Consider the following 24,370-nt stretch of genomic DNA (forward strand, 5'->3'; position numbering starts at 1 on the left):
CACTTAGTTTACACATTGTTGATACTTAGGACATACTGAGGACATTGTTTAAATTCCAAACTTGCCTACATATAGTTTTATATAACTTTATCAAAACAGGCTTGTTAATTCTTCCTAGCCAGACAGTACTTGTCTTCTCCCAGAGACTATACTTGATTGATCTTGGCTTAACTCCTGTTCCTATAATAATAAACAATTGGTTCACCAGGCCTTACTGGAGACTTCTGCCGATGTTGACCGTAAAGCTACATATAAGAATTTAACTAGTATGTGCTCTTACTACTCGGAGTCAGAAATGTTAGCTCTAGACCTTTCTTAATACATTTATTTTATTTCTCTGAACAAATTTAAATTCCACCAGCTGCCATGGTGAGATTCGAACCATGATCCCAGGGCAGCTGGGCCTCTGGTTACACCACTTCCCCTTTTATAAGTTTGAGACTTATTCTCGTTCCTCATTTTTGTTAAGATCTCTTACAGCTTATACAACAGTATTTTTATCTCTCACGATCTCAAAATCTCTACTTTGCTTCAACTTTTATTATATTTTCTCATTATTTATTTCAGCCAATCCTTGTGCTTTTATTCAGAAATTTTACCAATCCAGCCCTTCCTTTCCAGTGCTAATCCACAGTTTTTCCGTCCACTACTATCAGAGTTTATATCCCCTAACTCCTGCACCCTCAACCCTCTGTTGCTCTATTTACCGTCTCTGCTAAGGCATTTTGGTTTGTGAACCAATCCTATGGACCAACACTGATGTTTGTAATCTTTCTCTCTTTAACCTATCCAGCACATATCATTGGATACAATCTCAAACCTGAGTTCTTCTTGCACAGCCTAGTGACTGAACTCCTTAAATTTCCAAAGGGCTCAAACTTATTTCTATCCATGTCATTGGTTCCAATGAATATCATGAATTTGGCTGCCCTTTCCAGAGGTTTTTTTGCACATGTTCCATAACGTCCTTTGCCCTGGCATAAGGAGGTGATCTACCCAATCATGAAGCAAAAGTCTGTTTATACCACCAATTATAAAACCTCCACTAGCACCAGCTCGAAGCAGTTCAGTCTCTCAAGTGCTCTTTGAGGTGGACAATAAATGTTGGTTTTGCCAGTGATCTCCATGTCTTGTGAATTAATTAAGGAAATATGATCCAATTTAGTAAAGAGGGCCTCCTGCATTATGGAAAGTGTTTCCTTTTAGACTGTGCTTGTTCAACTAGATATTTAAAAAAAAATTGTAGCCATCATTCATCCCTCAATCATCACCAAGTGTATCTTAACTAGCCATCATTCAATTTATTATTTGTTGAAACTCTGTTGGTCCACAGAAATATCTTAGTTGGTTGTGAGGCACCTTGAGCTCTGCTGAGGATGTGATAAGGTGCTATGCAATTTGTAAATTCTTTAGGCTGTTGGTAGGAGCAGCAACGCTGATTTTTCTATTCCTGGTAGAGAAGGTGGCAATTCAATTTTGTTTCCTGGTTCTAATGTTCGACCTCTGTTAGAAAATCCTACCCCACGATGAGTGAGGTTAGGTTTGAATTGTGAGGGGCCTATCCATCCGTCACACATCATTTAGACTGAGATTTTCCTCTTGTCTGTTTCCCAGCCTCACATTTTCCACACGTTAAAAATGGGTGGATGCATGCGTAGGGGTAAAATAGCTGAGAGGAGACTTGGAGTGCTGTTGTTCCAGCTCATACAGCAACTGGTAAAAAAAACACATCCCATCAACAATCAAAAGAGGGAAGGGAACTAAAAGTGTAATTGCAGAAAATACTGCAGTTCTGGTCTCCTGCCAGGCAGTTGTGTCATTATCACTCCAGCCCACAAGGTGACGCTAGCCTGAGCTCTCAGAGATCGCGAGATTTGTAATTTCAGGGGTGGAAATGACATCGATGTTAAACAGGGCGGAGCGCTGTTCTGTTAAATAAGCTTTTATCATTTATTTAGATCACCATTTACTGACACTTTCTCTGACTGTTAGGACAACTAGTGAAGACTGAGTAGTAAGAGCAGGTCATGAAGCGGATACAAGGTTGTAAGACTTTGTTACAAACTTGCAACTTCCGACTTAGCACCTTGCAGCATCCTTTAGTCCGGAGTCCTGAAGCTTTGTCAAAGCCTGGTGAGTGTAACTTTAACATTGTAAAAAATGTAGGATCTGAGCTGTCAAGTCGCTGCCAAGTTTACTTTTGTAGTTGCGCTGAACCGAATTTAAAAAGTTTGTCCTATACCCCAGGCAATGGATGCGAATGGGGTTGACAGGTTGTCAGTGACGCTTTTCAATCACTCCGGTAACCTCTGGACAGATTTCCCTTCCAGCCCTGTTAAGGTGAGGTGTTTCCATTTTTTTTCTTTTGCCATGTCCAAAACTCAATAGGGTTCAGGCAGTGGGATCACAGCTGAAAGTCGCGATACTCATTTTGAAAATAATAAGTTAATTGAAGACAATAGCAGAAACAAACAAAAAAGTACTTGTTCAAATTATTTTCTATTGTCCGTTGCAAAAAACATTGTCATAAAAAACATTAAATGCACGGAATAATAACCTCCCCCACCAACATGATCAGTTATCGAGACCTCACTGTCTTCAACCCTAATCCAGATCATACAGTCAAAACAAAACAGGTCGGCACTTTGGCACAGTGGTTAGCACTGTTGCCTCACAGTGCAAGGGCCCTGGTTTTAATTCCTGGCTTGGGTCACTGTCTGTGTGGAGTCTGCACGTTCTCCCCATGTCTGTGTCGATATCCTCTGGGTGCTCCAGTTTCCTCCTGCAGTCCAAAGATATGCAACTTAGGTGTCTTGGCCATGCTAAACTGCCCCTTAGTGTCCCAACATGTTTAGATTAGGGAGTTAGTGGAATACATAAGTGGGTTACGGGCATTGGGTCTGGGTGGGATGCTCTGTTGGAGAGTCAGTGCACACTCGAAGGGTTGAATGGCCTGCTTCTGCACTGTAGGGATCCTATGATTCCAAAAATCCTGCCATTGTTACCTACCTATTGCCAGGTCCTAACTATGAAGGATTACACACTCACACTATGAAACTGTACATCTAAATGCCCTGTGTCATCATCCATAATTTTACACGTGTAATAGATACAAACATCCATTCCTAATAATCCAATATATAAATGGATGTGACTGTTTTATCCCCAGTGACCTGCTTTGCTGCCTCTCCCTATCTGCGGGCAGCTGTATAGTTATTTCATCTTCCATGCCAGAGAGTCTGCATTCAACATTTATACCTGAGAGCTGAACTTGTACTGTCACTTTCCCCAGGGAAGCACATGACCAGCTGAACTTATACAATACACTGTAACTAACAAGTGCTCCCGGTGTCTTTCAGCTGTAGGCAATGGGCCTGTGCAAAGTTTTGAACCCTTGGGACAATCATTGGAATAACGTCCTGTTCCTTGGAATGGACAGGAGGTGGGGAAAGTCAACTTTGTGCTTTCTATTTTTAGTAACATATTCAGTGTTTTCTTCCAAAGACGGTAAATCTTTTTATGGCTATCTTTTAACTTCAGTATGCAATGGAAATATCCCAAGCAAAACGTACTTGCTGTCAGCTCTTTACCTTAAGTAACCAATACTGCCATGTCATAAAAGAGTAACTTATATAATTTACTATAAAATAAATTGTGATTTACTTGTGTTAGATATTCCTCGACACTGCCTTGTTGCGCACTTGATGAAGCTGGATAATCTATTTTGATTGTTTGCAGGTTTTTTAACTGCTAACCTGTTGCACACTTATGATGCTAGAAAAGTTGACTTATTGTCCCAGGATCCAAGGAAGATATGCTTTGATACTCATGCTCTGGTTCTGGAGCTGCAGAATAATGGTGAGAAAAAAGCAGCGTTCCTTCTTTGAGTTTCATTTTATCCAGATTAAGTGCAGTATGTTGCTGAAGAAAGTCAATCCATATAAATATACTGCATCGATGGGACTGAATATGCGTTTGTTTATGTCTTGGTTAATGGCTTTAAAATTATAAGAAATTAAATGATCACAAAACTATCTTTAATTTTGGTGTTTTTAGTTTTTTTGTACTTTCTAGGAAGGAAATGAAAGAATTCCACCAGCATTATCTTCTGTAATTAGCCTATCTTGTGTTCAACAACCTCCTCCTCCGATGCTCCTTTATTTCCACTTCATACTCTCCAGTCAAATCTGAGCACTAGTGCTTGTTTAGTCTGTCTACCATTTCCTTGATCCTCCAAAACAGGCGTACCTCTTACATATTTGCTTAGTCCATTTCTTTATTCTATTTTTTATGTTTTTTTATTACTGGCTAGTCTTTCTTCTAAGTCCCTCTTATCCTTCCTAGCCAAATGTCTTCCTCTGTATGGATTCTATGATTCTAGATAATCCCTAACTTTCTGTACGTTGCTTGTTTTTCTTTTGCATCATTAGTCCGAGCTTTTTCAAATTTTTAAAAATTAATTTTAACTTTAGTCTTAGCGATGCAATGAGACTCTTTCTTTTCTACACATGCTTTACTTTCTGTGGCAGTAAATCCAGATTGTACCAATCTGCTTGAAAGTAACTCAGTTTATTCAGTGTCTAATGCACTGTTTGTTTATTTTCCAGTTTATGAACTAGTTGCCTTGGAATCACATTAAAATGTGTTGGTGTTCCCCTCTTCCCAGTGTTTTTAAATTGAACCTACGCTCACTTTCCCTGTTCCTAACTATTTGCTTCACCTCACTTCTTAAGACTAGATCTGTTACTACCTCTTCCTTGTTACATTACAAGTACCATAATTGGAAAATTATCTTAGAACATTGTGAACACCCTTGTCCCATTTCACTACTTATGTTGCATTTCTCCCACTCTTTGGATAAATAAAGCTACCCATCTGGATGTCAACTCTTCTGCATTATTCTCTAATTTGCCTATTTACTTCTCTCACTCTCTTCCCTTTCCAGTAGCCTATGATGAACTCCCAAAGAAATAACCGTTCCCTTCTTAGTTCTTAACAAGGCAAATAGACTGAGCATTTTCCACTCATGTATGTCATTTTATTGCTGAGCTTTGATTAAATATTGTTTCCGACTCTATTTTCCTGGTTTTCTTTCTTGGCAGCTATCTAGCTCGCTACCCTGCCTTATCCTAATCTGCCTGTTACTGCTGTAATATCACTCCATCTCCATAGTAATTTGTGCTTCGACTTCAACCGCATTCAGAATGATTTGTTCATCCATGTACGTGATACATGACCTGTTTCTGTCTATTTAACAACTTTAGAAAAAATCCACAGATACACAATTCTCATGAAAATTTAACTGAGCTAGTTGTTAAATTGTAAATTGTTTATAAAATTATACAACAAAATTAAGCTTAAACACACAATGATAACTCAATAAGAATACAAGAAATAGGAGTAAATCAGATTGCCTATCAATACTGCTTTTCCCATTCATCACAGCTGATCTTCGGCTTCAACTCCTTTTTCTCACCTGCTGTCCGTTACCCGTCATTTCCAGAAAGGCCAAAGATCTGTCTATTTCTGCCTTAAACATATACAACAAGGGAGCATCCATAAACTTTTTGGGATCAGGAATTTGAAAGATTCACAGCCATTTTAGTCAATAAATTTCTCCTCTACTCAGTCCTACATGATGGGTCCCTTGTATTGAATCTGGGCTGTCATGTTCTAGAACCCCAGCCAGGGAAGCAAGCTTTGTGTCTATCCAATCAAGCCCATTCAGAAGCTCGTATGTTTCAGTAAGTCATTGGTCATTCTTCTAAACTCCAGAAAGTATAGGCACAATTTGTTCAGTCTCTTCTAACTGGACAACCCTCTCCACAAACTTTGTCCAGTGCACAAACTGGACAAATAAACAAATAGTGCGTTACACACTAGATAAACAGAGTTACTTCCAAGCAAATTAGTACAATCTGGATTTATTGCCACAGGAAGTAAAGGGTGTGTAGGAAGGAAAGAGTCTCCTTGCATCACTGGGATTAAAGTTAAAATTAATTTTTTAAAATCTGATGGAGCACGGACTATTGTTGCAAAAGAGAAACAAGCAGAATACAGAAAGTTAGGGATTATCTAGAATCATAGAATCCTAGAGCCAATCTAATGAACTTTTATTGTGCTTCCTCCTATGTGAGTATATCCTCCATAGGTACGGAGACCAAAACTGTGCATAGTATTCCATATATTTTTACAAATAAGCCAATTACATTTTGAATGGACAATGGTGGTTTCTGTGAAAAATTAGGAATCAATGAAGCAAAGCTTTGGATCGAGTATCTTGTTACTTGCTTATGAAGATGATTTGAGGGATGTGCAGGTTGCTTGTAGATATTTTTGCATATCATTTTAAATCTTCAAAGACTTGAAGACTGCTGTACCACAGAGCTCTGACAGTACTACCAGCAACTTAGCAATACACATTTAAATCACCCACTCCCCTTCCTCTCTGAAATGTGTGACCATCCAATTTGATTTACACATAGAGTAAATGTAATATTCCACTGTGACCAAAAGAATGCTGGTGAGATATCCCTTGTATTTATTAACAAGCCATGACTGCTCACTTAGGACTGCATGCTTGTATTTTTAAGACCACTCCCATTCAGTTTTTTGCCGGCGCTAGCTTCAGTATGAGGTGGGTACAATTTTGACTTTTAAAAAGCATTTAACTAGTTACATAGTACGATGGGTATAGAGGGATATGGGCCAAATGTGGGTAATTGGGATTAGATTAGGGGTTTTAAAAAAGAAAAGGCAGCATGGACAAGTTGGGCCGAAGGGCCTGTTTCCATGCTGTAAACCTCTATGATTCTATATAGCAAAACCCAGAACTGTTCCTGTTTATGGATTTATATTTCATAGAGCATCTGTAGTGTGGGTTGTGAACACTGCTTGACTCTTATTGGCAACTACTTTATCCCACAGAACTGGGAGGAAGTTGCCTGCAGTCTCCTAACAGACGGATGTATTTCTGTGAGGAGGCAAGCATGTTGTATGGCCTAAACTGAGCTGATCATACAATGTTTTCATCTTAAGTTGCTGCAAATCACCCTGATCTGCAACTTTTAAATGTTTTGAAATGGAGTACATTCATTGTCCTGTATGGCAGGAATACGCAAGATATTTTTCAACATTTAAAAAGATTGTAAAACATATCCACATTTATAAGCAGAGGATCTGAACATTTCTGTTTTAGTTGTACACCTTCTGCAGTGTCTCTAAGTGTCTTCACAAACAATTCAACCATGTAACAAAATAGTTTATTACAGATCTCTGTCTTTCACACTGAGCGCTAATTTCTCACAGGAACCACACAGTTCATATAAAAATAATTGGCTCACTTATAAAAACATTGAACTGGCAGGTGTATTTGGTTGCTATTGAAAGGAGGTCATATAACTCTTTGCCTCATAGCTCCATTCTGCCTTTGCCTCATCCACACTGTCTAGTGTGAAAATGTTCTGTTCCAAATCCACAGCTTCAGTTGGACCCTCCAAAGCCCCATTACTGGATGGAGATAATACAGGCTTCAACTCTGTTCCTGAACCCGAGACTGGTAGAACAGAATTACTGCTGTGACAAATTCTGTTTATGTAACAGTTAATGAAATAAGTCAGCATTTGAAAAGAAAAGGAATTATTGATGTAATATTTATCATAGGTCATCTTGAACTTTATTGGCTGAGAAGTAACTTTAGATGCTATCTAACATGAGTTTTGCCTTTTTTTTGTATCAGTAGTAAACTGTTTTAATGTCAGTATTGACCTTAAGTATCGGAGTTTTTGAATCAGATTTTTGTAAAAGAGACGGAAGTGTGAGTCAGGAATCTTCCCGATTCTGTAAACTCAGCTTCATCAAGGAGGCTCTAATCCATCATATTTTGCTCTGTTGAGGCTGAGGTGGTATGGTGATGGGTCCATCACCTTCTGAAGCTGGCCCAAGATGGCATGGAAGCAGATGGATGGCAGATTAGAAGGGCTGACTTCATTTACTGGGATGTTGGTCCAGTTGTAATCAAGACTGTCAGGTCCTCTGTGAATGCTTGGCTTAGCTCCAAAATTACATTATACAATCAGCCCTATGAGAATGTTGACATAGCCCACAGAGAAGTGATAACTTTGTTTCATTGACATCGTTATTATCTTGTAATGACTTGATCTTGCTTTGAAAAATTTTCTTTAATGCCTTTATTTACTTATGATTAAGAGATGTGAAATGGATAATAGTTTTTTGTCATTAATACCATGAATGGCTGTGATTAATTGACAGCTTTATGAGAATGTATGTGGGCATTTCATTTCTCTTTTGGGGAATTTGATAAATATGTTAAATGGCTTTTCTTTTGGTTCCTGACTCAAGACTAGGGTTCCCCTTGGTTCACAATTCATCTAAGGTACCGTGAACTATGCCCATCAACAGAACAGGTTCAACTCTGTCAAATTTGCAGAGTTATTTGAAATGCCCACCTCCATTATGGAGCTGCCAAGGGCAGAATTGCTGCAGATAAGCCTACTCCCAATACCCTCATCTTACACTAACAAGGATTGCTGGAAATGAGAATGGAGGCAGGAATCCAATAGTTGGATCCCGCACTATTTTTATAAGCCTCCCAACTTAGTCTGACTCCCAAAAATCATGGCCTTTATGTTTATTCCAATTGTGAATACCTGCGATATCTATTGCTTATGTTCTCAGATTAATTCCCATTCACCAGTTACCTGGATGCTTGCTGTCGTACATTAGCCCCCAAATACTCAATTTTAAAATTCTCATCCTCGTATTCATGGTCTCACCCATTCCTACCTCTATATCAAGCCATCCAACCATCTGTGTTCCTTTTGCCCCTTAAGCAGTTCTTTCACCCCATTATTAGCAGCTCTGCCTTCATCTATCCATGTGTTAAGCTCTGGAATTTCCTCTCTGTCGCTTCAGCTCTTTTTCCTGTTAAGACATCCTCTACCTCTTTGACTAAGCTTTTGGTAACTTGTGCTAAGGTCTCTTCCTTAGGCTCAGTGTGAGTTTTTGTCTGATTAAGCCCCTGTGAAGCATCTTTGGATATTTTACTAAGTTAAAGGCACTATATAAATGCAAATGTTTGCAGGGTTCAATGAAGAGTGCAAATTGATAGAATTTGAAGCTGGTAACTACATTAACAAACTATAAACCAAAAGAAAAAAGATAAAGATGTGAGCCAGAGAGCATGGAAAATTTGGCAAACCAGCAAGAAGTCTATTAACCTTGGCCCTAGTCTTTACCACCACCCACCAGGAGACTCCACCAAAGTACGTCTGCATGTTCGATCCTGTCTTGTATCCCACCAATGTGATAGAAGATTCATTGGCCTATCTTCCCTGACTATCTCAAGAGATTCCTACCTGAGGGCACTTTTGATTTTCAATAAACTATATCAAGGTATTGTGTAATTACCTAATATATTCTCAAGATAATTGGGTATTTATGACCTGACTTGTTAAAGAACCTGTTGAAGCTGAAATACATGAGTCTAGTGCTCTACCTGAGTCATGCTGCTTCTTATTTAAATAATATTTTGTAAATGTATTTGATCTCCTGTTTATGATGCTTGGCCAAGAGGTTTGGCAGTTGAGCAACTCTCAGGGATTATCTCTGGCATTCTATAACAAGCTGTGACCAGCTCAGGCAATGTGCCCACCTATCTTTCTCTTTACCCGCTTCTTGTTATAGAGTGATTGGCCTTCACTCTATAGGCCTTGGGTTTAATGTCCATCAACAAAGAACAACACAGCACGGGAAACAGGCCCTTCGGCCCAACGAGCCCATGCCGCCATTCTGTTCAAGTTTCACATAACTTCCCTATTTTGTTCCTTCTATCGTAGAATAGACTATCATAGAATCCTACAGTGCAGAAAGAGGCCCATCAGGTCTGCACCGAACACAATCCCACCCAGGCCCTACCCCCATATCCCCACATATTATACCCACTAATCCCTATAACCTCTGCTACCCTGGACATTAAGGGGCAATTTCTTAGCATGGCCAATCAACCTAACTCGCGCATCTTTGGACTGTGGGAGGAAACCGGAGTACCTGGAGAAAACCCGCGCAGACATGAGGAGAATGTGCAAACTCAACACAGACAGTGACCCGAGCCAAGAACTGAACTCAGGACCCTGGGTTAGCAGCAGTGCTAACCACTGTGCTACCGTGCCGCCCATCAGTCCTCTCTAATGGATGTAATTATAAATTAAGACACTAATTGAGGTATCCTGATCAATTTTTATCCCTTAACCAACTTCATTAAAGGAATTATCTGATTGTTAGCATATTGCTGTTTGTAGAACCTTCTTGCGATCAAAATTGGCTGTCACATTTTCTACATTATAACAGGGACTATACATCAAAAGCTCTACATTGACTGTAAAACATCTCAGGACATCCTGAGGCTTTGTAAGGAGCTGTAAGAATGTAAGTCCCTCTTTTACTTGGCGGCTCAGTTTAGGTCAGGAGCTTATGATGAGAAGCCCTTCAGGCAGCAAAACAGGTAAGTTAGAAAAATAGTTGTTTAACAGTCTCTTACTGTTATTTTCTTAATTTTCTTTCTTTTGGTGATAAGGTTTTCCAAAAGAGCAAGCTGAGGCTATAGTTACATTAATATCAAATGTAACCTCTGCTAATTTGGAATCCACATACAGGGATATGGTCACTAAAGCACAGCAGGTAGGTGCAGTTTTTCTGAGTGTGTACTAGAAACTAGACTTTAAATGTATTTTCTGATATTCAGTGGAATTCTGAACAATAATTTAAGAACTGGTATGAGTAAATTTGCTCCTGAATATTTGAAAAAAGGAAAAGGAATTCCACATTTCTTTTGAAAGAACTTGATGAAAACACATCATAACAATGGCAATGAAGCAATCCTGGGGCAAGAGTTGTGGAAATCAGTGATTTAGATAAGTAAACCGTATTGAACTGCTCCTTCTTAAAAACCATTTCAGAGGTAGTTGCTCTCTGTCTAACCTTTCCCTTTTCCTGCTTTGTTTTTCTTTTATACATTACCTTCAAGAATTTTTTTACATTTTCTAGTATCTTAATCATAGGATCCCTACAGCACTGAAGGAGGCCATTCAGCCCATCAAGCCTGCACCGACAACAATCCCACCCTATCCCCGTGACTCCACATATTTGCCCTGCTAATCCGCATCCCCCTTCCCCCGAAACTAGGGTCAATTTAGCATGGCCAATCAACCTAACCTGCACATCTTTGGATTGTGGAGGAAACCCACGCAGACATGGGGAGAATGTGCAAACTGCACATAGTCACCCAAGCTGGGATTTGAATCTGGGTCCTTGGCACTGTGAGGCAGCAGTGCTAACCACTGTGCTGCCCCCAATTAATTTAATTGTTCCTTTCTGAATGATGTTCACTGTACTCTTGCCTCCTGATTTTGAATGTATGTATGTTTCTGGGGTATTTCTGCCTTTTCAGGTGTAGGTGAAGGTAACCGTTTGCCTGTTACTCATCCTGTCAACTGCAACCACTGACATAAACAACTCAATCTCTGTTGTTTGACAGTGGTGTAAATCTAGATTAGATTAATGTTCGGACAAGTGATTTGTTGCCACATCCAGCACCTCCACCCTGCTTCATTAAACATGCTGAGCTGGTTCTAATGCACAGCAGTTGCTCAATGCTGAGTCGATTGCAAATTATTCGCCATAAAGCATAAATAAATAGAAACATAATTTATTTTGGCATCAGGTCTTCCCTTCTGTCATCTAATAGTTTTGACCAATTTTAGCAAAAGAGATTTGTCTACTTCTAAAATTCCTATAGAAAGGAGTGTGAGGATGCATAGTTGCAACGCGATCCATGGATGTATTTTTATTTTTGGGATGTGCATCATATTTATTGCCCATTTCTAATTTCCCTGGGCCTTCCCTTTAAACAGTTGTGGTTCTTGGGTCAATAGTTCTCTTACAATGGGGAATTCAAGAATTTTTACTGGTCAGTAATGAAGGATTAACAATATATATCCAAGTTAGGTTGGTTTTGATCTGGAGGGGAACTTGGAAATTATTTTACTGATCTTGTCCTCTCAATAGTAAAAGCTACAATGTCAGCAAGTGGTGTATGTCTTGGTATGTTGTTGTAGCACATACTGTAGATGTACAAAATGCAGCCACTGGACTTTGAGGTACTATGGATGGATAGTGAGTTCAATCCCTGGGCATCACTAAAGCTACATCCTCTGCCTTAGGCAGTGCCATTCTTATTGAACGTCTTTGTGGCTGTGCGAAGCCATTTGAGTGGTGAGTATTCTGTCAGGGTTCTGACTTGACCCTTGTCAATGACGAAGAGGCTTTGAGGGTTAGCATATGAACCACCCATTGAATAGGACCTGCCCTGCTCTTGCAAGCATGATGGCTACTGTGACTGTCCCTCCTCCCACCCGCAAATTTTGGTGTTGATATGGTTGAAGGTCATCAGAAGATGGCAGGGTTTTCTTTTACTGGAAATAAATATTCCTGTCCCTTGTCAGCCTAAATCTGAATGGAGCCCTGGTCCTACTGTAAGTTGGCAATAGTCATTTTGTAATTAGAGAAAATATAAATGGAAGTGTAAAATTATCAACAAGCAACCTCCACTTCTGACTTTATAACAAAAGGACACTATTGAAAAAACAGCTGAAGATAGTTGGCCCAAGGACAAGGTCCTAAAGAAGACCTGCAACAGTATCTTGGGACAACAGTTAACCACCAGCAGCATCTTATTATGTGTCAAGTGTGACCAAGGCTCCACAGGATTGTCCCATTGACTCCCATTCAGCTTTGTTTTGCTGGGACTCCTTGGTGCCATACTCAATTGAATGCTGCCATCATATCAGAAACCAGTTAGTTGCACCTTTACTCTAGTATGCCTCTCTAGCATCCATGTCTGGATCAAGGCTGTGACTAGATCTTGCATGGGGAGTTCTACTTCTATCTCTATACTGATAGTTGGGAGGAGGTGGCATCCCTCCACCTCATTACCACCAAGCAACTTCCAACAGACAGACTGAGTGTGAGAGCTCATAGAATCCCAACATTGCAGAAGGATGTCGTTCAGCCCGTCAAGCTTGCAATGGCAACAATCCCACACAGCCCTGCCCCTGTAACCCTACATCCTTACTCTGCTAATCCCCCTGACACTAAGGGGCAATTTGGCGTGGCCAATCAACCTAACCCGCACATCTTTGGAGCTGCCTGTAAATAAAAGTGAGCGACAGTGGCAGTGGGGAGAGGGTGGTGAGAGTGGGAGACAGGTACATTTTCTTAAAACCATACAAATAGAATCCACAATGTAAGTACATTTTCTATTTCCCTTCTCTGCAATATGCACTGCAATGCTTAAAGAACTAATAAAGGAAAATAATATATTGAATAAAGAGATTTTCTGTGATTCATTTAACTCTACACCCTACAATTTGTTTATGTTTTGGGATAACTGTTTCTTTCAGGAAATAATGTTGCAGCAAATCATGGCCCACCTGGACTCAATAAGAAAGGACATGGTTATTCTGGAGAAAAGTGAATTTTCAAATCTGAGGATGGAAAATGAGGTATGACTCCAAATAACACCACAATAACAAAAGTATCTAATGGAAATAGACAGCTTTGGGGGCCAAACTGGGCAAGGTCCTGAAAATGGGCACAGAGGATGGCAATGTGTGAGTAACTCACACCCATTCAATGTAGCAAAGACAGCATGCAGACTTCCTGCTGCACGCTCGAGAGAGATTCCTGCTTGCTGTCTGTGCTAACTCTGCTGTTCATTAACTGCACTCATCAGCAGGGGAACCAAATATCATAACTTCCGAGCATCACTTGAAGCTAGGCTGCAGCTCTTAAAGGGGGTATGAATCACGGCTGAATCTGAACAGGTCATGCAGGAATTCACTCTGACATGGAGAAACAATGAAGAGCTAAAGTCATTGCACTGGAGGCCTTGATGAAGGAATTGGAAAGCAGAAGATGATGTTCCATGCAGAGAACTAGGAAGTGATTAATTTTCATAGGAAGAACATGGTTAAGAAGGCATGTGGGATATTTTTCTTTTATTAGCTGTGAAATCAAATATAAGAGCAGGGAAATTATGCGACAGCTGTATAAATCACCAGTTAGATCACAACTGGAATACATCATACAGTGCTCAACATTACAGGAAGAATGTGATTGTACCAGAGAGGATACAGAGGGGGTTAATGATGATGCTGCCTGGAATGGAGCAATTTAACTTTGAGCAGAGAGTGGATAGACTGGAGTGCCTTATTTGAAGACAGTGGAAGTGGTGGGAGACTTACTGACATAAAGAAAATTATGAGTGGCCTATGTGGATAGGAAAGATCCATTTCCCTCAGCAAAGGGTTCAGTAGCTAAGGGGGATAGATTTAAAGTAATTGACAGAAGACTGCAAGGGGAATTGAAAAATAGTTTCAGCCAGAGAGTGGTGGTAGTCTGGAACTCACTGCCTGAAAGGTAATAGAGGCAGAAGCCATCAATGCATTTATAAATTGCTCAAATATGCACCTGAAGTGTCCTAACCTATAGAGCTACTGACCAAGAGCTAGATAGTAGGATAAAACTTTCTTTTGATCAGAATCGACCTAATGAGCCAATGGCCAAATTAGAAAAAATCTGTTTCACTTGTCCCTGTCCCTTCCAATCCTGAACATCTCACTATATCTGGCATCAAGGATTGTCCCCTCAAGATAGTGAGGTTGTGCAGCATGTAGCTGGCCACCATGAATCTTGATGCTTGACCAAGTACTGGGGGGGGCTCTTCTTGAGCAGACTGGACAACAGAAGCTTTGTTTCAGCATGTCACTGGTTTGCACTTTGTGTAGCATTGTTTGCATGCTGTGCACATGTACACGGGCTGCACAGTAGAGTGATCAACAGATAGCCCTTGTCCCAGTAGCCTGTGATTAGTTTATTGTGGTGGTTTAAATGTCACTGACACAAAGAACTGCTGCACTCTGAAGGCATCACTGTAGCCAGGATACTTCCTGGTTTCCCCCAGGTGTTCCGGCTTCCTGCCACAAGTCTGAAAGACATACTGGTTAGTTGAATTGGTTATGCTAAATTCTCCCTCTGTGTACCTGAACAGGCAGATTTTCACAGTAACTTCATTGCAGTGTTAATGTAAGCCTACTTGTGACATAAATAAATAAACTTAAAAACTTGAAGATAACAAGCATTGCAAGATTAGCTGCCTACGGTCACACATCAGCTGAGCATAGAAGAAGTGGAAATTCTTTTCATTCCATAAGGTAGTTTGACATTTATGAGATGTGGCTGTCTATAACAAAGCTGGCATTTCTTTCCCATCCCTCATTGCCTTGAACTTGCTAAGCCACTTCAGAGGACTATTAAGAGTCAATCATAATGCTGTGGATCTGGAGTCAAATGTAGATCAGACCAGGTAAAGACGGCAGATTTCCTTCCCTAAAAGACATGAATGAACCAGATGGTTTTATGAAAGTCAATGATAGTTTTATGGTCACCGACCAGGGACTAGATTTCAAATCCAGGGTTTATTAATTTAGTTTAAATTCGACCAGCTGCCATAGTAGGATTTGAATCCAAGCCCCCAGAATATTTGCCTGGGCCTCCAAATTTCCACTATGACCTCCACCCAGTGTAAGATTATTTGCCATAGTTCTCTCCCACTATCGTCTCCTTATGCCACACCAGGTTAAGTGATGTGTGTGCAGTCAGTTGCACACCTGAACCATAGCCTGCAATCTTCATAAAACTGTGTGCTCACTCCGCCAATTTTCTCTGGCAAGAGAGGAAGATGTTAGCTCTCAATGAATAGAAAGCATCAGTCACCTACCTTATGCTGCAACATTTCACGGAGGTATCCTTACTGAAATACAGACATATCGCATATGATTCCTCACTCAGAGTGAGGTAGGAAAAATGCTCCCTGGACACTCTGGAAAGCTATGATCTCCTAGTGAGTGCTGTTCTACCCCTTCTCCTCCTCCCTCTTCCAGCATCTTGACATAATCCATGTGACCTCTGTGATTCTCCAGTCAAGCAGCATTCCAGGCAGAATACTTATCTGTTGTGCCCATGAGTGAGAACACCTGGTTTGAAGTTAACAAAAGGACTTTAAGCACCTAGCACATCATTCTCTTTAGACCTTTGTGGCAATGGACAGAAGAAATGAGCCACCATCTAACTGTGAGTAGATGCTGATCCCTTTTAAATAGCGCTGCTGGGTGTATCTTCCTGTTGGCAAGGTTCACTGGAGTATTGAGCTCCAAACTGTGGTGTCAACCAATGTCATAATTTGTTTGTTCGCAGTGCTTCCAGCAGAGATTCACTGTGTATGCTAACACCTGCACCACATGGTATCCAAAGCGATTCACTCCACAAGTTGGAAAAATATTATCTCTCCACTTTCTCCAGCCATGAGCCCACTGTTGCTAAGTGTGCAGACAGGCAGCTTCTAGACTACTGCCTCTTTCGCTTGGCTCAGAGTGATGGCTTGCACCATTTAGATGTGATTCTTGCCTCTGATTATCCTTTTCCTCTTCAGGGTTGTGCAGTTAATTTTATTACACTTGGTGTCAGGAACTGAAGAGAATTGTTCAACACTTTTATGTTAATATCCTGTACAGCCACCAAAACTATTAGAGTAAAAATTCTTCAGAGACTGCTCAGCACACTCAGTGACATTGTCAAAACGTATCCTTCAAGCAATGTCATTAAAACAGATGGTCTCCTCGTGCTATATTCCTGTCGATATGGAAGAGCCACTTTCATTGGACTCCACGTTTTGCCAGTGAACAGAAATCGAGTTTACTGTGAAATCTGTTTAAAATCATGTAACTGGTTAGTTTGCCAGTTCTGTGACAGATTGAAAATAGAGACCTCCAGTGGCAATACTGGAATACTGCATGGCTTTTTATCTAATAAAATCTTCATCTGTTGTATTTTTCAATGATCAATGCCAATGAAATGTTTATGACAAGTTAATGTACAGCTATCAACCCATTTCCTTTTTTTAATACATTCCTAGGATGTGGGCATCACTGGCAAGGCCATTTTATTGCCCATTCCAAATTGCCCTTGAGAACACCATGGTAGGTTGTTTTTTTTTATTAAATTGCTGCAACCTGTGTGGTGTGGGTACGTACTCAGGTTCTTCATTCCAGCATTTTGACCCAACTACGATAAAGAACAGTGATATATTTCCAAGTCAGGATGGTGTGTGACTTGGACAAGAATTTGCTGTTGAGGGTGTTTCCAAAGTTGATAAAGGAGGGTAGGAGAAGCTATGAGGCTGGGCTAGCACTTAATATAAAAAAGGATAGCAAGAGTTTTTATAAATATATAAAAAGGAAGAGGCTGGCTAGGGTGAACGTTGGTCCTTTAGAGGATGAGAAAGGGGAGCTAGTGGTAGGGGATGGGGATATGGCTAAGGTCTTGAATAACTTTTTTGTTTCTGTCTTCACGGAGGAGGACGTGAATAATTTGCCGGGTGTTAGCGATGGAAAGGTGGTAGGAATGGAGGGTCTTAATGACATTACTGTTACTAGAGAGGTGGTGCTCGACAGACTGGAGGGGCTGATTGTGGACAAGTCCCCAGGACCGGATGGAATGCATCCGAGGGTTCTGAAAGAAATGGCGGAGTGATAGTGGATGCCTTGGTGGTTATTTTCCAGACGTCGCTGGATTCCGGGGAAGTGCCGGAAGATTGGAAAATGGCTAATGTTACGCCGTTGTTTAAGAAGGGTGCCAGGCAAAAGGCGGGGAATTATAGGCCGGTTAGTTTAACGTCTGTGGTAGGTAAAATGTTAGAATCCGTCATTAAGGAGGAAATTGCGAGGCATCTTGAAGGGAATTGCTTGATAGGGCGGACGCAACACGGTTTCATTAAAGGGAAGTCGTGTCTGACAAATTTACTGGAGTTCTATGAGGATGTGTCTAGGGCAGTGGATAGAGGAGAGCCGGTGGATGTGGTCTTTCTGGATTTTCAGAAGGCGTTTGACAAGGTACCTCACAAGAGGTTATTGCAGAAGGTCAGGGGACATGGAGTTGGGGGTAGGGTGTTAGCGTGGATAGAGGATTGGTTGTCAAATAGGAGGCAGAGAGTGGGGGTCAATGGGTGCTATTCGGATTGGCGGTTGGTGACTAGTGGGGTGCCCCAGGGGTCGGTGCTGGGGCCTCAGCTATTTACCATTTATATAGATGATCTGGAGGAGGGAACCGAGTGCAGGGTGTCGAAATTTGCTGATGACACCAAGATTGGGGGAAAGGCAAATTGTGCGGAGGGTGTGGAGAGTCTGCAGAAGGATCTAGATAGGCTGGGCGAATGGGCCAGGAAATGGCAAATGGAATTTAATGTTGGCAAGTGTGAGGTGGTCCACTTTGGTAGGAAGAATGGTAGGAAGGACTATTACTTACGTGGCGAAAAACTGCAGCAGGCGACGGTGCAGAGGGACCTCGGGGTCCTTGTGCATGAGTCGCAAAAACCCAGCTTGCAGGTGCAGCAGGTGGTCAGGAAGGCGAATGGGATGCTGGCCTTCATAGCAAGGGGGATTGAATATAAAAGTAGGGAGGTCTTGCTGCAGCTGTATAGGGCATTGGTGAGGCCGCAGCTGGAGTACTGTGTGCAGTTTTGGGCGCCGCACCTGCGCAAGGATATTTTGGCCCTGGAGGGAGTGCAGAGGAGGTTTACTAGGCTGATACCGGAGTTGAGGGGATTGAGCTATGAGGAGAGGCTGAATAAACTAGGCTTGTACTCGTTGGAGTTTAGAAGAATGAGGGGAGATCTCATTGAGACGTATAAGATGATGAATGGGATGGATAGGATAGAGGTGGAGAGAGTCTTCCCGCTCAAAAAAGACAGTAGGACTAGGGGGCACAGCCTCAAGATAAAGGGGAGGCGGTTTAGAACGGAGTTGAGGAGGAACTTCTTCACTCAAAGGGTGGTGAATCTCTGGAATTCTCTGCCCGTTGAAGTGGTGGAGGCTGCCTCGCTAAATATTTTTAAGAAGCGGGTTGATGGGTTCTTGATAAGAGAGGGGATTAAGGGTTATGGGGAGAGGGCGGGAAAGTGGAACTGAGCCACAACAGATCAGCCATGATCTTATTGAATGGCGGGGCAGGCTCGAAGGGCTAGATGGCCTACTCCTGCTCCTATTTCTTATGTTCTTATGTTCTTATTTGCTTGCTGCCATTGCTCTTCTAAGTGGTGGAGATTGCATTTTTGAAAGGTGCTGTCAAAGAACCCTCAGCAAGTTGCTACATTGGCAAAGCCACTACCTATCAGATGAGACATTAAACTTTTGCCTGATCAAATGGAAGCCAAATATTCTGTGGTATCACCAACCCAGAATTCTGCACAGCCAGTACCACCTTCCTAACCTGGACTGAAGATGAATGAATCATGAAAAGTGTTTAATTTATCAATGAATTATTAAATCAACAGCAGCTTTATGTTCCCATTAACATAAAGGATTGAATGTTGACTTACCTGCCATTGCTGTATTTGCTTCTAACTGATGCCAGTGTGCTTAATCAAAGCAAGTGTTTTGATTATACTTTTAGCTTTTCAAAGAGTATTTTATCTCAGTTCTTTGTTCTTTTTTAGAAAATAAAAATTGAGTTGGAACATCTGAAGCAACAGCTTTTGGTAAGTTGCCAAGTAGAACCGATCTTAAATTATCACAGGCACTTCCCTGTTTCTTATGTACTTTGAGCTGATGAGTCATCATTGTATTCTTGGTTTTGTAGGATGAAGTTAAGAAGATCAGAAGTGATACAAAACTGGACATGAATTTAGAGAAGAGCAGAATTATGGACACGGTAATGTATCTTGATACTCCTGCTAGCTTGTTGCTAATTTACATTTTGCCACCTTTGCTAAAAGTTCCTTGAAATTTAATTAGTCAATTTTCCACAGTGTTGTGCACAGAGGAAAGTGCAGTATTGACGTACAGCGGAGTACTGGGGAGATAACTGGAGCAAGTTAAGAGTAAGAAGTTACATTGGCAGAGGGGGAGAAAAAGCAGAGTATCTAATGGAGTGTGAAATAACTCCAAGCAAGGGGAACAAATTGGTTGTGGGTGAGAAACATTTCGGCAGGGGACGATCATGGTAAAATAAGTCAGTAGGAGGGAGCTATGGCAAATAATCTCTTGTTGGGCAGAGGGCAACTTTCCAGGCAGTCTGCAGTTGTCGTGGGTTCAAAATAGTTTTGAAATTCACATTTTAATGGAACAAGTTCATCAAAAAAATGAGGAGTGGCTTCTTCTGCACAATGGGCAGATGAAAAATGGCTTTTAAATGGTCCAGATGATGAATTCAAATGTACTGCATGTGAAGGACATTGTAACTTCACAAGAAGCTCTGCAAAAAATCTATGGGCATTTAAATGTGGGGCCAAGTTCTAAGAGCCAAGTAAATAATTAACCGAGAGGGTGAAGGGCTTTCAGATCAAGAAATGGGTACTCTTAAAATAATCTCATTTAACTACTTACAATAAAGATGATTGAAAAATATTTTTATTTCTGTTTAGATACCAGTTAAACTGAAAAAGTTGCTGTAGAACCACTTAATGACTGTATGAAGACTTAAACTACCACTAAACAATAGCCTCAGCAAGTAATGATGTGACATTGAAACCAACTATCCCTGTCACTTGGCTGTGTGCAAATACTAGTGGGATGGGAAATCCTTTAAAATATAACTCCAAGATGATCTTCTGTGCATTTACAGATGAAGTAAATAAACTTATTGGTTTAAATGTACAAAGAAATTTCCTCAAATATTTGATGGAATTTTCTTAATAAATATGATCATCTCAATCAATCACTTTATTGAGCAGGTGTTAATACTTCACATCTATAATAATATAATTTTTCATTAGTTTAGAGAACGGGAGAAGCAGTTAATGACTTCTAGGAATGAATTTACTGAATTGGTAAGTTTTTTTTTTAAAGATTATTAATACAAATGAAGATTTTTAGTTTCTGGAAAAGAAGTATGGATTATCACTCAGTTGTATAATGATGATGCTCCAGTGTTTGGTTGTGAATGCTCTCACTCTTCCTGTGATGCCAGCAATATGATAATGACTAGGTAATCTGTTTTGGTGATGTCTGTGGCCTGCTGTAACCTACTCTGCTCTTGAGAGCACAACAATGTGACCTCTTGTGAATGCAACATTGCCATTCCTTGCAGATTTATTTATTGCGATTTCTTTGTGTGGATTATTTTCAGAACTCGGGCACAGACCGTGCCATTACAGAAACAAACAAAAAAATTGACACAGATGTGGCTTCACTTAAGACCATGTTGGAATCTCTTAAACTGGAAACAGTGAGGTATCTTGCAGGTAGGATCATGGAAGGGAGGGGCAGTTGAATTTATGAAATAGAACTTCAGAAAATTGCTCCTGTTTTGTTTACCTTGTGGTGAAAGGGAGAGAAGGAGAGGAGTGGAGAATAATGAATAATAATAATAAATAATTTGGGAGAATAGTGGGGGCGATTCTCCCAAAAGCATTGAATTGGCCGGAAAACCATTCCAGATCATGACTGTTTTGTCTGTTCAACTTCTCACTCGAATTTCCCCATCCTGTGCACTGCAGAGTTCCCAATCACGAATCACATTAAAAACCTGGGTGGGGGGAGGGGGCAAGGGCAGCGCCTATTTGCAACAGAGTATGACAGTTCTGGAACTCTGCAAATGCACAGTGACCCGATCTGTCAGACTCCCCGTTTGCTGGCCAGCTCAATCGCAGTGCTGCCCCTCCAGCACCCCTCTCCACAGCCTGATCGCAGCCCCCACAGCAATTCCTGGGTTAGCCCTGACCATCGCCCCCCCTATAGCCCAATCACGGCCCCTCACAACAATTCCCAGGCCAGCCCTGACCCGCCCCCCAGCAGTGGAAATCCTCTCACCCTCCACAGGGTCAGACCCCTCCCCTCCCAGGAGGCAGGCTCCCATCTCTCCCCTGCACAACAATCCTCCCCTTCCCCCCCTCCAGCCCATCCCACCCCAGTCGCAGCCTTCTGTCCATCCCAGACTGACCGCCATGTGGAGCAGCAGTGGAACCCCGCCCCCACCCCACCACCCCAAGGATTGATTCAGTCAAGATATGGAACTGCATATTCAACCATCCCAGCACACTTTAACTCGCATCATTTGTGCAAACCCAAATCTTTCTGTCCAAGCATCCAAAATGATCTTCCTCTAAATTTAGCAGATTTGTTTATTTCAGTGCTTTTGCCCTATGCAACTGTCTTTTTTTTTGAATGCACACTTCTATTCTGGCCTGGTCAGTCGTCTGTACATCCTGAAATAATAAGAGTTTGGAGTTCAGCTTCATAGAAAAGTGTAAATGTATCTAATTCTGTTTTCTGCTTTATTGTTCTACAGCATCTGTCTTCACCTGCCTCGCAATAGCATTAGGATTTTATCGACTGTGGCAAAAATAGAAAATGAAAAGTGACCTTCAATGACAAGCAATGGAATTTAATGATCTTGAAAAAAATTTTAGATAAAATGTTAGGATTGTCCTGGGGAGAACGGATTGTCACTCTGCTACATGACTGTTCTGTTGCTGTGTTTTGGGGAAATCTAGTTATGTGGCATTAATGTTAATTATGTTTAAAAATTATTCTGAATGTCAGCTAGTGAGGTGGGAGATGATCCTGCTCCTTATTGGCTGTAAGGCTCTCGTATGAACTGAATTTGGTTGATTTTAACCTATTACTGGTGAGTGGGATCACAGTACAACACTTGTCATGGAACAACCTCTTTGAGATTCCGTATTGGTTGTTGTGTTAAAGCTGGGAGGCTTTTGTGCACTTTATAGGCAGAACTGGCTGAGCTGGATGCTGATACGTAGATGCTCAGCAGTTACGCCTTCATCTCAAACAAATGTTTTTTACTTGCTTTCTTATCTTCAGTTCCAATCAATGTTACAAATTAGAAAGGACTAACAGGCCAATGTGTGGCAGCAGATTCCAGTTAATTATGGAAAGTTAAAATGTATCTGTGGAACCAATTCGATTTATCTTGCTACCAAGTACTGTTTCATACAATGTATTCCTATTACGGTTGAAAAGCAGCAGCAATTAAACCATGTATTCTTTGGAGAATCGGAATGAAACCAGTATCTGAAAGTTTTGTAGAGACAATCGCAGCAAGTGAAATCGATTAGAATAATTGTCAAAAGATAATGATGTCACCAAATATGAACATTCCTTTTTTTTTAGGAGGCTTATTTAAAACCCATACTGATTGCCAGAATTTTCCAGCTGTTCACACAGCTGGAACAGGGATTCTCTGCTCTCACTGCAGAAAATGGAGATTTGGTTCAGCGCCAAAGTCTCCATCCTTGCTAGCAGCAGTAGAAAATTCTGACCTTGCGTTCATTAAAATACCGAGGTTATAGGTAGTAACTTCAGTGTCTATCCCTATCCATGTGTGTAGTATTGTTGGAGCTTGCATAAACCATTCTCAAACTATAAAATTCTGAAAGTAATCACCCAAACCCTCACATACCCTCTCTTGATTTCCTCTACAAGTGTGGTCTCAGGTGTAAAAGAGAGCCTGGATTGATTCAACCTCTGATCTTCTGCCCCAAATGACCTCTCTGCATCCTCAACGGTCCCCTATAGCTTCATAGCTGCCTTCTGTTACTGTTTGTGCAAATTTAAGAAAAACAGAATAAAGTGCGTGAAAATTTTACTCTATTTCTAAAGAGATACACATCACATTTAAGTAAATGCATGTATGGACAACCCATTTACACAGTATAGGTTTCATCAGGAATTTTGAATTGAGTTTGCTAACCATTTACAGAGTTTATTTTTTCACACATTTATTGTGAAGAGTGAACAAGAAAAATGCTTCTTTGTTAATTAGGCAAATTGATTTGTACCTTAGGGCTTGCTGCAGACATAGTCTGGCATTGTAAAGATTGTCTTAATAGCTGTTAGTTCATTTGCCACATCTCTATGGAGAATCTTTATAAGACCCTTGTCAGGCCTCATTTGGAGTACTGTGCGCAGTTCTGGTCGCCTCACTGTAGGAAAGACGTAGAAGCTATTGAAAGGGTACAGAGGAGATTTACAAAGATGTTGCCTGGACTGGGAGGCATGCCTTATGAAGTTAGGTTGAGGGAGCTGGGTCTCTTTTCCCTGGAGAGACGAAGGTTGAGAGGCGACCTGATAGAAGTTTATAAAATGTTGAGAGGAATAGATAGGGTGGATTCTCAGAGGCTATTTCCCCGGGTTGAAATGGTCGCTACGAGAGGACACAGATTTAAGGTGCGGGGAGGAAAGTACAGAAGTGATGTTAGGGGTAAGTTTTTCACTCAGAG

The 24,370-nt window shown here is 41.0% G+C and overlaps 1 protein-coding gene across 1 annotated transcript; it reads left to right on the top strand.

The window, feature by feature from the left end:
* The first annotated feature begins 1,900 nt into the window (after positions 1-1,900).
* ccdc90b (coiled-coil domain containing 90B) lies at positions 1,901-24,025 on the top strand. Its single transcript, XM_080197075.1, has 9 exons — positions 1,901-2,133; positions 3,739-3,858; positions 10,595-10,698; positions 13,479-13,580; positions 19,628-19,669; positions 19,771-19,842; positions 20,906-20,959; positions 21,259-21,373; positions 22,420-24,025. Exons 1-9 carry the CDS (start codon positions 2,028-2,030, stop codon positions 22,476-22,478), a joined length of 774 nt encoding a protein of 257 aa, XP_080053201.1. The 5' UTR covers positions 1,901-2,027; the 3' UTR covers positions 22,479-24,025.
* The last annotated feature ends 345 nt before the right edge of the window (positions 24,026-24,370 follow it).

Source organism: Carcharhinus amblyrhynchos, chromosome 10 (assembly GCF_965287045.1).
Source record: "Carcharhinus amblyrhynchos chromosome 10, sCarAmb.v2.hapA, whole genome shotgun sequence".
In the NCBI taxonomy this organism is placed as follows: Eukaryota; Metazoa; Chordata; class Chondrichthyes; order Carcharhiniformes; family Carcharhinidae; genus Carcharhinus; species Carcharhinus amblyrhynchos.

What these genes read in the sequence shown, in the direction of transcription:
- ccdc90b (XM_080197075.1), top strand. Translation starts at nt 2,028, where the DNA reads ATGAAGCGGATACAAGGTTGTAAGACTTTGTTACAAACTTGCAACTTC. An exon ending in AGAGCAGAATTATGGACACG is followed by an intron (nt 19,843 to 20,905) that starts GTAATGTATCTT and finishes ATTTTTCATTAG; the next exon opens with TTTAGAGAACGGGAGAAGCA. An exon ending in AACAGTGAGGTATCTTGCAG is followed by an intron (nt 21,374 to 22,419) that starts GTAGGATCATGG and finishes ATTGTTCTACAG; the next exon opens with CATCTGTCTTCACCTGCCTC.